The 17,287-nt window shown below is 43.6% G+C and overlaps 1 protein-coding gene across 4 annotated transcripts in view; it reads left to right on the top strand.

Moving 5' to 3' along the window:
- Positions 1–17,287, top strand: part of zfyve28 (zinc finger, FYVE domain containing 28) — a 174,411-nt gene that overhangs the window by 118,278 nt on the left and 38,846 nt on the right. For all 4 annotated transcript variants that reach the window (XM_088918584.1, XM_088918594.1, XM_088918575.1 and 1 more), the window contains exons 3-7: positions 9,018–9,155; positions 11,513–11,715; positions 15,259–15,348; positions 15,722–15,811; positions 16,495–16,596. In XM_088918584.1, coding sequence (XP_088774710.1) covers positions 9,018–9,155; positions 11,513–11,715; positions 15,259–15,348; positions 15,722–15,811; positions 16,495–16,596 — 623 coding nt within the window. The remainder of the gene's footprint in view (positions 1–9,017; positions 9,156–11,512; positions 11,716–15,258; positions 15,349–15,721; positions 15,812–16,494; positions 16,597–17,287) is intronic.

Raw genomic sequence — 17,287 nt, 5'->3', positions numbered from 1 at the left:
GACAGCACAAATCTCTTCATTTAACCCAGGGTGCCCCTCCCCTGGTCTTAAATGGATTAGGTGTTTAATTTAATTGATCCCGGAAACTCTAAAAAGACGTTGATCTTCATTAGCTCTAAGCAGATTTGGAACGGATCTGACTGTTCATAATCTAGCCTATTTAAAACAGATTGATTAGCAGGAGAGGTAATTAACAACTAATTACTTGAAGTGTCATCATCTTAAACTGCATTCACAGGTACTTGCTGTTGTCCAGGGAATGTGCAGATTGTAACAGTGAAGAACCCATTAGGAACACTGGTGACAGTCATACACTAGATATGAAAACTAATGGCTGCCTGGCCTCCAGTCTAGATCAGATCGGAAATATGTCCTAGATACATGTGGTGTCTAATGCTGGAGAAATGTATGTATTCATTTTAAAACATTTATAATTGACTACAAAATGGTACAATAAAATACAATAATTAAATTCATTGTCTGTAATTAGCATAAAGCTCTTTGCTAAAAATGAATGGGCACAGTTAGCACAGAGTATGTAAAAGAAGACTAAAACAAATCCAGAATATGACGTCCTGCTATCTTTCTGCTGCTCACAGCAGCTCCCTTCCTCACTAGAAATGAGCAAATTCATATCTCTTTACTAACATGTGAAAGACATAAGGTTTCATCCCGCGGTCCAAAGACATGCTGGTAGGTTATGGTCCCTGGCGTGCGTGCGTGCGTGCGTGCGTGCGTGCGTGCCTTGTGATGGACTGCCGTCCCGTCCAGGGTGTACCCTGCCTTGCACCTGTTGGTTGCTGGGATAGGCTCCAGCTCCCCCATGACTGTACTTGAGGAAGAAGTTAGAAAAAAGATGTATGGAAAATAATTATGATTCCCTGATTTTTTTTGTACATAACAAACCCCTGAGATGCTAAATTCTAAAAAGTGTTGTATAAAGCCTAGTTGGAAAATGCCAGGGAAAGAAAGTTGCTTTTTCTTTGTGGAGGTGTGGTCTGTTGCACACTTTCGGGTTGAAGAAATCAGACTGAAAAGGAATTGTCTAAGTTCTGTTTTTCTTGATGCTTTGTAATTGTTCATTCTGATTGTAACAATCATTCTAAAATATTTAGAGGAAATTCGGCAAACATATCTCTAAGAGCTGGATGAACTTGTATCTTTTGAATGATACAATGATACTTTTATCTCTGAAAGTAGTATGCCTGTATATAATATTTTTCAATCTATAATGTTTGAAGACCTCTTTTTTATGTTCTGCAAAATACAGCAGTCCTTAGTTGCCTGAGGGAAGGAATGACATAGCCTGACTGGAAGAGATCAACCCAGCTGCACATAAAATGCACAGTGTGTGGTTCCTCTGTGTTGTTTTGTAGATCTCCTGCGGTATTTGCTTATTTAACAACCTAAATAGACAAAATTATTAAGTTTCACTGAATAGAACAGAAGACGCATTCAAGAACACTAACCTGTAATATGAAAGAGGTTCTAAACAGGACAGGTCTGACGTTTTCAGTGACACACAGGTGAATGATGACCTGAGATTAGCCTGCAGTCAGCAAGCAGTGTCTAATCCTGTTGCTGGTTTTATTTAAGATCTTTCTATATAGCAGAACGTCAGTAGCTTCAGGAGTGATGCTGGCTGTACAAGGAATTCTTCAGGATTTTTAGAACTATTAGCTTTTTTTTCGAGGTGAGGTTTTCCAATGTGGTGCAGATACTATTTACCAAGTTTTAAAAAGCTCATCTGTTAAAAGTGCAAATATCTTGACTGCAGTGCAGAGCACTGAATGCGAGGTTATCTTGACCATTGCTGAAACTGTAGTGAACCCTTCATATTGTTCCTACAGAAATGGCTTTATCATGTGATTTTTAAACTGCAGAGCCCTCTCAGATGAACAAATAAGACAAATAAGTGCATCAGAAACATTGTACAGGAAAGGAGGACTTTCAACTCATCCTGCTTATCTGGCTGACAGTAGCTAATCAGTCCTATAATCTAATCAATATGACTTTGATAAGTGACTGGGCAGTTTGTTACAGACACAAGTGTCCTAGTGTAAAGATCAGCTTTCTGTTTTCAAATCTAAATGTGTCTTCTCTTAATTTTAAGTATCTATTGTTGTGAATTTGTACGTTCATTATGTGTTTTGCTGAGTGTGTTAGCATACAGTCTTTACCCAAAGGATTGTGGGAGTATGTAACAAGCTCCCCAGCCATTTAAAACATAAATTGCACTATGTGTCCTGTATATCCCGTGTACACTGCGTCTGTTTTCTCATTTATTATTATTAGTATTATTAGTAGTAATTTGCACTATGTGTATCCTGTCTACAATGTCTGTGTCAGTGTCCTGTCTGTATTTGCACCGTGGACCAGGAGGAATGATGTTTTGTTCCACCGCATACTTGTCTGTGGCTGGAATGACAAATAAACTTGAACTTGAGCATGATATTTTTTAAACTGATGTCCCAACTTCTTTCAGGAAATGGCTGGAGAGATCCCCTGTCGAATTAGCTTCTATCTTCCAAATGGTCTAGATGGCTCGAATGGCCTCCTTTTGTTTATAAACTCGCACGTCCATGTGTGCCAGAGGATGTGTCTCTATGAGGAGGGTTTTGGTCTATCAGGTCTGAAGACTAAGATAAAGCACATCTGTGTCATACAATCTTCAGTTTACGGAATAAAATGTTAAAATGTCCTTATTCTTTGACTCTTTAATAATTCTCTGTTTTATCTAGAAGGTGAATTATAATCTTCCTAGCCTCCAATGAGCCTGGCTGGAGAACAGTAAGGCTTAAACTAGCTAATTTGGAATATGAATAAAATAATAAGGAAAAAAGCACTCTGCGTTCTCTGGTGTTTTTGGACACGTTCCATCCACCGAATAAGTGCCAATGTTTCATAGACCTAAAGAAGACTAATACAGTTCTGTATCTTCTGTTCGGTGCTGAAAGGGCATGATATTGGAAAACTTCAGCAGATAAAGACCCAGTGTTTTGCTCCATGTGTACATTGTGTGTGTATGTGAAAACAAAAGTATTCTTCTGCATCTGTAGGAGCAGATTCATCTTCCAGATTCCACAAGGAGGCGGCAGGGAGCTTAGTCCTCTTGGATCTTTGTGTCATGATTTCATCCCAACAAAATTCCTTCATATAATGAACAACTCACCTGATGCATCCTATATTCCAGGACACCCCATTTATAGTGGAACCTTTGCTGCTGCTGCTACATTATCTCAGTAGCTGGGATTTTTCTCAGCAGATTTGTTTTTGCACAGGAGAAAAAATCCATTGCTGTCAGTCTGGGCTCTGGCACACTAATCGTGTCTTTATTTTAGAGACCTTGAGAGGCGCTTGCATGCTTGCCCACATTGATTGTGCATAATCTTTTAATGTATTTCTATGTTAATAATTTAAATATGTTACCTTCTCGTTAATCTAATGTTTGCATCACATTTATTAGCCTGGAGTACTGCAGTATAGTACTGCTGAGAAAAATCAATCTGAATTTGACCTCTAAGTTAGCTCCTGCCTGGCAGATTATATTGTTATATTTGGTGAACCCTTCTATATAAAGACCATCAGCCAGGCTGTACGACAGCTGTATTGAACCACAGATTGACATTGCAGTAATGGTCTGGTGATTAGAAGGATGCTTAAAGTCCTGTTCGCAGTTGTTCATTTTAAATTTCTTTAGTAATCACCCACACCACACCTTGTGTTTAAGAGACCTTTTCATCTGCTAACTCACCTTTGTTTTCAAAAGAGCAAGAGAGAAATGCAGATAAGAGAACTGCAGAGTGAGGACAGATTTCTTGTATTGCTGCATATCAAGAGCCAGAACATTCGCAGCAGACAAGACGGGGTCAGGTTAGTCAGCCTTGGGCCCTGGATTCCACGCCTTTACAAGACCTTGAACCTTCCAATAAGTTAAATTGTTGAATTGATCCTTAATTGCTTGATAATATAATTTACAGTAGCTGTTCTGATGACTGGCAAAGAATAGAAACCAGATCCAGAGTTTGACTACCCTCTCTTTAGGGAGTATATCCAAATCCTGGGTTATGTGCAGTGATGGGTCCAGCATTGTTATCACCTTAGAGTGCATTGGAAAAGCTTTAACCACCTTGGTCAAAGGGACTTCATGCCTTCTCCGAGGACAGGAGTCGCTTGCTTACACAAACGGTTGTGTGGGAGTGTGTGACGGGCCGTATTGTGGATGCTGCTACCCAGGCTTCTTTTAAGAAAATGGATGCAAGATGAGATCAGTTATCTATCAGCAACCAAACAGGCCAGATGGGCTGAATGAGCTTGTCTTGTTTGTGACCTGCCCCACCCCCTCCCCTTCAGTGTGAGCTTGTCTGGATTTTGCCCTGCTCTTGTCTCATTTTCCTCAGCTTTCCTGTGTTATATCAGACCATAATGTTCATTGTCATTGAGTGAAATGGTGACTCTCGTGCAGCTGGTCTTCCTAGGAGTCTAGATTTATTACTTTAAATGGGTAACATCTCTGAAAAGAGAAAATCTCATTTACAGAGATGTCTTTTCCAATGGGCATAAAATAATAACGGTGTCAGTGGGAAATCAAAGGTTCAGTATCTGACGTGTTTTCGTCTTTGCAGACCATGTCAGTTAATGGGTTTTTCTGTCCCTTTGTATGTGAGCGAGGGCCATTTTGACACGGGGCTGTGTGGTGTAGTGACTTGTTGCTCTGTGCCTCATTGATGTTGCTCTGTCAGGGGAGCAATCTCTTCTTACAGTGACAGCTTTCCTGCCAGACCCCTTAATTCTCGGGAACTTTGACCTGTGAATTTTACCTGGCTACCTAAATGCTGAGGAAGGGATTTTAATGGGCTGGAGTCATGTGATCTGCGCTACCTATCCTGACGGAAAGTGCTGTTTAACTCCCAGAAACTTAGGTCCCATCTGGCGTGTCTGGTACGTTGCTCCATGCTGTAATTGAAAAAGCATGAATTAACACTTAAATCCCTCCTGAATAAATCCTACACTTGTGAAAATGAACACGTGAGTAGCTGGCACTGTGATTCTAAGCAGCAATTACTATTAAGCATTCTCTAACATAGAACACCTTCACAGAGCATGAAGACATAGGCTAGGAGATTCTCTGATTTTGTGGTTGAAAGTATTGAGGATCACCAGGCTTCTGGGTTATTCGCCCAGAGAGGAACTTGCTTGTCAGGTTGCTTTTGGTGATGGTGGAAAGGATTGACTGTTTTGTCAGAATTTGCAAAGGCTGCACCTTAAATGTGATGGAGAATGCGGCAAAGCCTGGGCTCAGCACAGGTGACAAGAAGTGCCGTGGTGGTCTGGGATTGTGCTAGTGCCAGCTGACTGCTGCCCGCAGATGGCACAGAGAGGGCAGCCCTCTCTCCAAGTCCAGCCCTGCCTGTCCAGCACGTCCTGGAGCAGCACGGCCTGTCTTTGTGTCCGTGATCTTTAGATCTCAGGGCTCACAGTGCACCCTGGGGCAGATGCTGCACAGTAACAGCCCCCAGTTATTCTTAAGTTGAACAGCTGTGCCCCTTCTGTCTAACTGTGGCCCAGTCTCCTGGTCCTCCCCTGATGTAACACTGCCCCTGCGTGTGACTGATGTACCCGAGTGATTAGCTTCACTGGAGGGGCTTTAACAATGTCATTTACTGTATTTGCACCACCTCTCATTGTCACTGTGCCTGGACCCTTCACAAGCTGTAAACCTGCCCAGCCTTTCACTCAATTAACCAGCCTCCAAAGGAATCCTTCACAACAGGTCTCGGTGCAAAACTGCGTGAGAACCCAGTGCTGAGACACAGCAGAGTGATCTTTTTTTTATCTTGACAGTTTCACAGAGTACAGTGCTGATTCTCGCATTAACAAGTTCAAAGAAAAAAATGGGTCCAAGATTAATCTAAATGTGCAGGCACACACACGCAAGAAGAAAAAACATTTTGGTTTTCAGATTGAACTTGAAAATAGCATGCCTTTGATTGGCTTTGACTTTCTAGTTATTTGAGCTATTTCATATCGTGAAAGGCAAGAGCCAGTCAATTGCATTAGATTAGTACTTGTGTGGGTGTGACAGCTGTTGGCCCTGACATTGAAAAGCTTAGAACTTAGACATCACAGCTTTCTTTAAAGATATCATCAGCCACTTTTTAAAGCTCAATAAAATTACAACAAAGTGCTTGTTCACACATAGTTGAAACCCCCTGCAGTATCACTGAACATGGCAAGAAAAATGAAGGACTTTTCCCAGTTTTTTTGTGAGAATGGCACACAAAGTCTCAAATGGGTTGATTTTTGATTACAATTAATCACAATTAACAAGTGAGATGAACCCCATCCCCACCTCACCAAATCCAGATGAGGGGTGTTCTAATGTGGTTTTGTCCTGCTCTTTCCTTGTGTCCTGCATGACCACGACTGGCTTGTTAAGTCTCTCGAGATGCCACACAGGGGAGCACCACAGTGGTCGCTTCACAGCAGGCTGGCACAGGGCTCCTCCACGCCTATTAAGATGGGATCAGCTATAGAGCAACTCTATTTATACCCTCTCTTTAGAGAAGGCGCCACTTACTCCAGACCTGCTGCCCATGAAGTGGAGGTCAGGTGATTGGGAGAGTGCATTACAGGCAGATTGAGCCACTCGGAGCCTGTCTGGCATTTACATAACTGACGGGCCGCGGAGGATTAATGGCTGTGCCATATAAAAATAGCACAGAAGAAAGGGAAAAAAAATTCTGGACGGGCTCCAAGTGACAAGTGATTTGGGCGTGCGTTAACAGAGGGAGGCAGTGGATAAGCAGATTGTCTGACAGGCACGGCAGCGCTTCTCAACACTACGTTTCGCTTTAATAAGATTATAACGTGGAGAGCTATATAACCCTTTTGTGAGCCATTGTTGCAGCATGTACATGTACATGCCAGTGGCAGACCAGCCCTGCTCATGGGGCTGCTTTCTGCCTGTTTGTGAGGAACCGCGCTTGTTGGAATGATGCGGGGGGGGGGGTGCCAGCGGCCCGACGTCCACTTTAGCAGAAGAACAAGGGGGCAGACGCAACAAGCTGCCTGACCTGGGGGCCTCGGCAGTAACAGCGTCCAGGACTTAGCTGCTGTATAACGCTGTTCACGTTGTTTCAAGTAGTTTATATGCCCTTAAAGGTCATTTTAGAGTACGAGTAAGAAAATGATAGCCTTTCAGTTTTTAAAAATTCCAAAGTACATAAAAGTAAAAATTCCACAGTACAAAAGTACTTGTTTATACTGAATTAATGTCATAATGAGCATTGTTGTTGTTTAAAACATACACTTTCTGGGAAGAAAACGGTGGATTTTGAATGTTTGAAATTCAGACCCTTTGTGCCCCCTGGGAGTGTGATCCCTGTGTGAGTGAGAGGCTCCAGCTCTTCCTGAGTGTCCAGCACCTCTTCCAAAGCTGATTCTGGAAAAACTAAGGCTGTGCAGGAGGCAGAGGGTTAAACTGAAACTACAAAGGATTGAGTCCTGGGAGACCTAGACAGCAGAAGCACGGGCTCCTGGGTGTCACAGTATTGGCCAGAGAAGGTCAGAGGTCAGGTCACTGAGGCTGAAAGGCTGGATAAGACAGGTCCGACACAGTTTGAGCAATATTTAACAAAGACACTCTCTGATAACGACCTCAAAGGCAGAGGAGATGAGAAGCCACCAGAGGAGGGTTGATCTTGCAACCACCGATGTGTTTTTCAAACGACCAGTTTTGTGTAAGCAGAGAACCATAAAACATATACTCAGTTTTAACTCTGCTGACCTGCAAATATTCTGTCGCATAAATGCAAACATTAATGTTGACAAAGCAGTTTGACACTACAGCAACTCAGAATATGGTTGAAGAAGAGCATTTATGCCAAGGATAGAGTCCAGATGAACACCAGAGGAACCCAAGATGGCATTGTACTTACAGGTACAGGTGACGCAAAGAAGATCTGGATCAGCTAAGAGCTGTACCACATCTGTATAGTTCTCCAAAATATATACAGTGTATGTATAGTTCTCATGTTATATCATGAAAATGCTGTAGGTTTTTACTTTCAGAACTAGTTCAGTCACAATAGAAGGGTAAACTAAATACAATCTGAAACAGTCACCTGTTACTGAAGCAAATGAATCTAACCAAGGTAATAACAGAATAAGGAGTGGCATGATGGAACTGGGGTTAGCATTGCTGCCTTGTCTTTCTGGACACCTGGGCTGCTTGCTACATGGATTTTGCATGTTCTTTCTGTGTTCTTGTGTTTTTCCTCTGGGTGCTCTGCTTTACTCCTGTAGTGTGAGTGTGTGTTTGTATCTGTGCGTGCCCTGCAACGGACTGGCGTCCCGTCCAGTGTGGATCCATTGCTTCCTGGAACGGGCTCCGGCCACCGTGACCCTGTATTGGATAAGCAGTTATTGAAACTGGTGGTGATAAATAACAAAATAGTCCGCTTTATTGCCAAACCAACCCTTTGGGTCATTAGAAATCTTTGTGTTCTGTTGCATAACAAAGATCTTTGTGTTCTGTTGCAAAAAATAAGCGTAAATAACATACATATGTAAAATTCAATACAATGCTCGGTTACAGTGACAGAAATCCACAAATTTACCAAAACACACGTTCATAACTGTGTTGAGTTGAGAGCCTGAATAGCCTCAGGATAGGCGCTCTTCCAGAACCAGTGTGTTCTAGATGCGATCCATCTGAGCCTTCTTCCTGGGGGAGGGAGCTCAAGCAGGGGAAGAGCTGGGTGGGAGTGGTCACAGCCAGTTATCTTAGAAGCAGTGTGGACCAGCTGTCCAGCGGTTTCCTCTCCTGAGAGACGTTCCCAAACCAGACCAGCACAGAAAAAGTTAACACGCTCTCAGCTGTTGTAAAACTAGACCATGGCTTCCTGAGGCACAGCAGACTCGGTATTACACAAGCAGTGTTTAATTACTGTCGTTAATGGTGATGATTACTTTCTAGTATGATTTATTTTGTCCCTTTTTTCTCTTGCATCCAGGATAGTGTGCTAAACATCATAAACCAAATCATGGATGAATGTATCCCTGCCGACCGGGCGAACCGAGACTTCTGTGTGAAGTTCCCTGAAGAGATCAGACATGAGAACCTGGCAGGGCAGCTGTGGTTTGGGGCCGAGGTAAGGCTGTTCTTCTTCAGGGGGTCCAGTTCTGGTAATCCAGACCGTCTGGGTCCCGTGAGCTAACTGGGAGAACAGGACACCTGCAGTATGCATTTGCCTGCGACTAGCTTAAACCATAACCTCAAACATTTAATTGCAGCCACATGAATAAAACCAGAAGAAAATTAATTGTTAAGATATATGTTTGGATCTCTTGTCTCAAACATTTTTTATCTGTTTAAATGCATTTCCCTGCTGTGCTGTGTTGCAGACAAATATACAATTCCTTGCCGAAGTGACACTTGCGTACCTTTCTAAATACAGGCGTACGTTGTGCATAATGATATAGCTGACATATAAATTATGGCTGTGTTAAGAGAGGTTCAGACAATTTGTAGGGAAGCATATTAAAGAGACTTCCATCCTTGCATAACACAGGATGGAAGCACAATGTGTTTTGTAGTAGCTAACTGATCTGAGGATTTCTTCCTGTCATTTATTTAGAGGAACCCAAGGCATCAGTTTCAACAATATGGCTTTGTAGCTTGTTTCAGATACACATAACCCTTAACATTAATGATTGCCTTCTTTTTTTGGTTTTCAATGCATTTCCACATAGTTTCCACCTGTGTTCTTTGGTCTGTATTTCTCTGTTGATCCTGAAGCAGTCCACTAGGTTGTGTTTGTCAATGCCTTTGAGGATTTTGTATCACCCTGCAGCTCCCAGCTGGTAGCCCACTGAAGCCCAGCATGTGTGAGCCTGGCCAGTACCTGGGTGGGAGACCTCCTGGGAAAGCTGATGTTGCTGCTGGAAGAGGTGTTAGTGAGGCCAATAGGGGGCACTTAGCCTGCGGTCTGTGTGGCTACAAATGCCCCAGTACAGTGATGGGGACGCTATAGTGTAAAAAAGGTGCCTTCCTTTGGGTGAGAAGCAAAACCGAGGTCCTGACGCTCTGTGGTAATTAAAAATCCCAGGTTTCTTGAAAAGAGTAGGGGTGTTACCCCATCATCCTGGCCAAATTTTAATTCCTGTTTGAATTTCAGTTTTCAAGAAGGCTGTGGGGAATTTCTGAGCTTTCTTTCTATGTATAGCAAATCCACACTGATGCTGGCATGAGACTGAACAAATTGGGCATCATGTGCCTATCGTGAGCAGTCCAGTCCTGAACTGTATCCGTTTAAAACCTGTTATAATCGTTGTCTCCTGTCAGAGAGAGGCCGAGACACACTTCACCATCCTCGCAAGCTCAGAGCAGACACCCACACTTGGGAATCAGAAATCAGCCGTACAAATCTGATTAACTCTGATTTGGGGACCCTAAGGTTTTGGCAATTAAGCGATGGTTTGCTAAGGTCAAGTGTGTTTATTAAGATATCTAACAGTGAACGGTTTTCCTCTGTCAGGCGAATTAATTCTTCCAGGAGGTAAAGAAGCCAGTCTTCCATTAGAGGTAGGGAATCCCTCAGAACAAGGCTCAAGGGCACAAGATTCACGAGACCCGCTTACTCATCTCGCTGGGAGCTGTGGTTGGGGGTCTGTTTCCAGTCGTGTCTGAACCCCAATGCAACTGCCACATATCGTGTTGTGCTTCTGTTTTAAAACTTGGAAAGTTCAGGGTAAATAATTCAAAGGAAAATGTGTTTGCTGAGGAAGAACTGGATGTAACCCCCCGAGTGACCTGACCCCACTCAAAGACATGTTAAGATTTGAAGTGTTTTGTCTTCTTTTATATTCCTTATTTATACTCGAGTCTTAAAGGCAGATAGCAATAAGCATTCACTCCCGTAACCCTGCTAAATTAAAGTGTCCCCTTCTGCCCAGACAGAATATAAATGCACAGATACTTTATTTGCCGCATAGTAGGAATAAGCCCTGTGTCCCAGACAGCCACTCAGTTCCACACTGCAGCCGTACTCAAACACCGCCGGCACGCGCGCGCATTCCAGACTGAGCAGCAGATGCGGCAGTGTGGAAACCTTTCTGTGGCTGGAGCTTTACGTGCTTATATTTGCCTATAGCATCTAGTAGATGAAAGAAGCTGAAACAAATGGCAGCTGGGCTGCAACAGATCAGAAGTGACGGACTTCTGTCTGGGGGTCCCTTCAGTACACTGGGAGTTGTTAGGTACTAGGCATTGGTGTGTCCAGGTTTACCACAAGACATCCTTGGCTGTTCATCGGCCCCTCTACGATACAGAGGCTGAAGTTAGCAGATACAGTTACAGCTGCCTTTTTATTTTTTCAGAAAACCTGTTATTTTGTCGATCCTGTGCATATCCACTGCCGCCCTGATTGCTCCCGGCCTGTGTTGCAGAGCGGCTCGCGTGTCTGTGCTTCCTACTGTAACTCCCTCTCTCTCTGTCCGGTCTGGCCAGTGCCTGGCGGCCGGCTCCATCATCATGAACCGGGAGATCGAGAGCATGGCCATGAGGCCCCTGGCCAAGGACCTGACGCGGAGCCTGGAGGAGGTGCGCACCATCACCCGCGACCAGGCCCTGCGAGACCTCAACACCTACACCGACAAGATGAAGGAGGCCCTGCGGCACTTCGACAGCCTGTTCGCCGAGTTTGAGCTCAGGTCAGAGGCGGGGGGAGGGAAAGGGCAGAGAGAGCAGCACTGAGAGCGAACACAGAGACCGGCGGGCTCCTTATTTAGCCTCTGATCCTCAATTGAAATCTTTTTATTTCTTCTTTACGTAAATGAAATCATAGCAGGTGAGAGAGGCTGATATAGCAAGCACCTCGGAGCTGCTAGTCAGCTCCAGGTCTGGGTCTGCTGGCACTGACTCCAGCATGTGTCACCCAGGCTCTGAGCACTTCCTGTGTGAAACAGAAAGGTTTAATCACTTGGCCCCCGCTGAGCCAGACAGATATATATTTTACTGTCATCAGCACTGCTTTGAAATTTGGGGCATGGAATTTTTGTATACTAAGCATCCACAGAAGCTTATCACAACTGCAGCAACTTCGCAAAGTTATTGTTGGGGAAATGTCCAATTTTTTGGCAGCAGACAGACTGACAATGACATGTCTAAATTCATTGTGCTGATTATTGTGTGTCACTGGCAAGCTTGATCAGCAGGGACGTGACTTTGAATGTCACAGGCTGTCAGCAGTAACTGTGGGAAGTTGTACAGGGTGCACTGCTCTGCTTCAGCTGACAGATTCTGTCTTGTTCGACACTATCCTTTTCCTCTTGCACAGCCTGGACAAGAATGTGCCTGTTCACTGGTCTCTGAGCTCCAGATGTCACATATCATCCCCACTCATCATACAGATGTTGAATGGAGCTTAAGTCTGGCATGTAGTTCATCTCTGTCACAGCTATCAAATTCTCATCCCTCAAACAAGCCACTGTTGCAGGAGCAGCATGAGGATGAGTGTTGTCCTGCTGGAATGTTGTCACGTCAGGATGGGCACGCAGGAAGGCCAGCTTGATCCATGTAGTGTCGTGCAGCCTGGCTGCCATCAATCCCCACAAGTCAAATTGTTATGACCCCTGGTCTCCCATACCGTGGCGTGTCATTGACGGACTGTGTTTGGCTGTAATACCTTGACGGGTTTAATAATCCCAGTAAAATTAAAATTAATAATTTACTGTGTGACGTCTCCACACAGTAAATCACAGCACGCTGATGTAGGTTACCCTCCAGTACAATGACACAGATGTGTTGGTCTCTTGATAAGGGTGTATTGGTGCTTTTTATGTTTTCTTTCTTTCTCTTTCCAAGTCTTGACATTCAATAAGTTAAATCAAACCACCTTCTGGCAAGGACATTTAGTATTTATGCAATAGTCAATGTCATCATCATCAGTCAGGAATGAATGATTAATTCAATTCATGTGAAAAATATTTGATCAGTATTCTAAATTTCCAATAGCTGCATATTTTTTCTTGTTTTTAAAACTGAACCTTGTTTTATTTTTCTGGAAGCAAACATGCATCGAGTGATGCTTCTTCTGATGCCCAGTGTATTTAATAATTTACTGATTGCATTAGATGGTTCTTAACGTGGAAGACAAATATCGGCTTGACATTTATATGTCTGACTTGTGACGCCATATGACTTATTAGCACTTCTATTCAGACAACATAAAGTGCAGTGCATTCAGTGATTCCTAAGGTGATAATTCGCCCTAGAAACCACTTGTCAAAGTGACCTTTAAAGATTTTTCAATAGTCTTGTACTAGGGCTTCGGTGATAAAAAGCTATTTTGGTGTGTAATTTTTGAAAACCAAAACTGATTTAGCTTTTTAATAAATAATACTAGTTATGGGAAGATATTGAATTTATTTTTTTGTGATCACGCTTCATGAGTCCTGTCTCCATAATACACTGTGAGAGAGTGTTTCACAGACGCCCTTTTCCTCCTGGTGTAGCTCTTTAATAAATCACTTCCAAAACAGAAACAGAAACAGAAAGGGAAGGCAAATGCAGTCCGTTCCTATGGAAAAGAGTACTAACCTTCCTTTCCGATCCTGTGTCCAGTGAGTGCTCTAGTTTTTATAGCCTCATGTATTAAACTGTATTTCTGACCTGTACAGGTTCAGTAGTGAAAAGGGATGGCACTCAAGTCACAAACTCAGGACTAATTACTCAGTGGTGCTAATTATTCATAACCCTTTTGACTTTCTCTCTTGTTAAACAGGTCAGGTCTCCTATTTTTCAGACGTAGCCTACTTTAATTCCCCAAAGTAGAGATGTAGTACATTGTAGCCTATTTATTCTTATTTCGTGCATAAAAAGGAAACTTTTTTTAACAAGGTCTCCATACAGTACATAGCCAGCCAAGATTTCCCATTTAGTGAAAAGAGATATTGCCCAGCTTAGGGCTGCTCCTCAGGAGGGGACTGTTACAGTTAAAGTTGTACAGGAGATCCAGCTGTTGAAAGTTCCCTTGTACGTGTTGTGCTTTGGCTCAAGTGAATCAGACATAGAGCTGAGCAATGTCAATAACTTCTAAACTGCAGCACTGTGGTCAGGGTCCTGGATTTGTAACTGGAAGGTTGTGGGTTCAAATCCCAGGAGAGACACTGCTGTTGTCCCCTTGATCAAGATATTTTGCCCATATTGTTCCTGTAAAATGCCCAGCTGCATAAATGAGTGCAAAAGTAAATGTAATTGTCATTGTGTTAATCACTGTGAAAGCACTCTCAGACAACTTGTTATGAGGAGCTCTATGTAAAAATAAACTGAATAAAATGGCAGCTATATTGTATTGATAATTAGTAATAAATTGAGTTTATTGCGCTTTGGGGCTCGGATGATGATTGCACTCACTGCAATCTAGGAACATTTGCTAAGGTTCTGACTTTCAGTGAGTGCAAGGTGATGGCTTTTCTGTGTTGCCCATCATCTGCTGGTTTCACGTGAAAGAGAGGCGCCCAGTCTAAATGTTTGCGTAACAGATGGGAAAGGCCATCTGAAATGTTAGCGATAAGTCTCTTCCCTGGCTTTAACAAAACATATGACACACCAGGTCAAGGGCAGACTAGGAAATAAAAGCAGACAATGACCATAACCAGCTCTCTTTGGAGTCCTCTCCACAGCAGTGTTTTGACCAGTTACTGTACTTCTGTGCTGGCTACATTTCCTCTACATTCCTGACTGAGGACTCATGAGTTGTGAGTTTATAAAGGTATGCTGTTCTGTGTTTTAGCCACAGTGGTCTATACGTCGGGAGCTCTTCCTTTTTTCCATCACATGAAAGCTAACAGAAAGCACATGACTCCTCCCTGAATAGTACTTCACTCAATCGCAGAGCCGAACCCCAGCAGAGCTGGTCCCCTTTCATACAGCTGGGTGGACTGGAGCAAACAGGGAAACGTGCCTCCCTCAAGGTACAACAGCAGTGTCTCAAATCCTCACCCTGCTAGTTCTGAGCCCAGTGACTTACCCTATGCACCTAAAGGGCGAAACCAAGTGAAAATAACACCCGGATTGCATTGAACGGTTGAACAAAAGCTAATTCAGGACTAAGTTTTTTAACTGTGACCTGTTCCATGAATTACCATGACAGCAGAACCTATGACCCAGAGGGGAGGTGAACCCACATATTGGTGTGTTCTGGTCCTGTTTAACATCAGGGCTGATCTCCGGACTTCTCTCTCTCTCTTTAGTTATGTGTCGGCCATGGTACCTGTAAAGTCGCCAAAGGAGTACTACGTACAGCAGGAAGTGATCGTGCTGTTCTGCGAAACGGTGGAGAGGTAAGGGGGGACGAGACTGGAGAGACCAACCATGGGATTAAAGGGTGAATCGCAGATGGCACTGCAGTGGTCACAGGGCCTGGCAGCTGAGCTTCTTCTGCCTGTGCTGTCAATATGGGAAAAGTGGCAGCTGTTTCTGTGCACCAAAGGGTTGTGGGAGTCTGGAACAAGCTGTCCAGCCGTGTTGAAGTCAATACCCTGGCTTCTTTCAACAAACTGCTGTATGAGATTCTTGGATCAATTAACTACTAACTACCAAATGTGCTTGATGGACCGAATGGACTCCTCTTGTTTGGAACCTTATGTTCTTCTTCTTAAAGCCGGTGTCGGCAGGTCATTTAATAACCCTGTGTTTGTCTGGATGATTTTCTAGGGCCCTGAAGCTTGGTTACCTCACTCAAGACATGATTGACGACTATGAACCTGCACTGATGTTTACAATTCCAAGACTAGCCATCGTATGGTGAGTACTGAAGCATGTACTGACTTTAGAGAAAATACCGAGAGGTGGAGAAGTATCATTTTTAACTGTATTTCACTGGGGATCAGAAAGTAAACACGCAAGGGAAAGTGTATATTTTGTAAAACTCACTCTCCTTTGTGCTCAGCGTGCGTTTTTGAGTCAGGTTAAACAAGAACTAGTGTTTCTAACAGAAGGGTATAAAATCTAATATAATTCTTTAATAAATTGAAATGTAATAATCTTTAAAGATTCTCTGCTACTCTAAGGACAAACCAGTGCAGCAGAATTGCAGAGTCTTGCATTAGATCATGTCTGACTGATTGCTTTTCTGAAGAAACTATGGCAAGCTTTACTTGTCTGTAGGAATTCTATAATTTAGTTACACAGGAGCCAGTGCTGTTGTCTGTGAGAGTATGCATGTCTGAATATAGATATCAGTGTACGTATGTGGGTGTAGAGTATTGGAATTAAGTCATGCAAAGTGGGCAATGCAAAGTCTGCATTATAAATTATTTTTTTATGTATAAATGAAAATTTCCCTAATGTAGTATTGAAATACTTGCTTACACAAAACAAGTGTGTTTGGGCACGTTCTGACCTCTCCGTGTTTGCATCTGAGGGTGGGTCTTTACACGCAAAAGTTGCAGGACACTCAGAACTTTTCTCCTTTCTCTCTCTCTCAGCGGACTAGTAGTTTACTCAGAAGGGCCCCTTAATCTGGACCGGAAGGCAGAGGACATGTCAGAGCTCTTCAGACCTTTCCGCACTTTACTGAGGAAGATCAGGTGGGCTTGTCCAGACCGCACCCGTTCCCTCCCACAGCCCCTACACCAGCCCTGTCCAGTCCGGGTTGTCATTCCAGCTCGGATCTGAGCAAGCTAAGCCAGCTGCTCACTGGTTTAACTGGACCAATTTAACAGCTTCTCCCAGCACGTCAGGTGCTGCTGCTTTAAAGCCACCTGATTACCAGTATATCGGCCCTCCAGGACCTGGGCTGGACACGCTTCTCCTCACCTGAGGCCTCGTTATTTATATTTCTCTTCCCTAATGTGAAAGCACCGGGATGCTTAGTTGACCCAGGTTTAGTTTGAGCCCTTGTCAGGTTTGCACAGCTGTCTGTCAGGGGACCAGCAGGACAGTGCTGATGCTGATCGGCTAGGGGAAAGGACCAAGAGTGGCAGGAGTGACAGGATGGCCACAGTCTACAGTGGGCAATAGGCACTGGAGCACAGTGTGGAGATTTTCACATTTGACTGGCATCAGGTGATACACTACTAGAGGTAAATGAGAAAGGATCATAATATTCTACGAAAGAAAGAGAAGAGTGGCAGAATTGTACCGTTGCTCAGCGAGCCACACAGCTGCCCCCTCAGGCTTGTCTGTCCCTGTTGTTTGTCAGTTGTAAGCCTGTAGGAGCGCGTGGCTCAGTCCAGTCAGGGCTCTAGGTGTCACATCTGCATGAGCATGCAGGGGTGA

The sequence above is a fragment of the Atractosteus spatula genome, chromosome 1, assembly GCF_055471065.1.
Source record: "Atractosteus spatula isolate fAtrSpa1 chromosome 1, fAtrSpa1.hap1, whole genome shotgun sequence".
NCBI classification, from domain to species: Eukaryota; Metazoa; Chordata; class Actinopteri; order Semionotiformes; family Lepisosteidae; genus Atractosteus; species Atractosteus spatula.
Note: the sequence above shows the minus strand (reverse complement) of the source record. Positions and strands in the feature narration are given on the sequence as shown.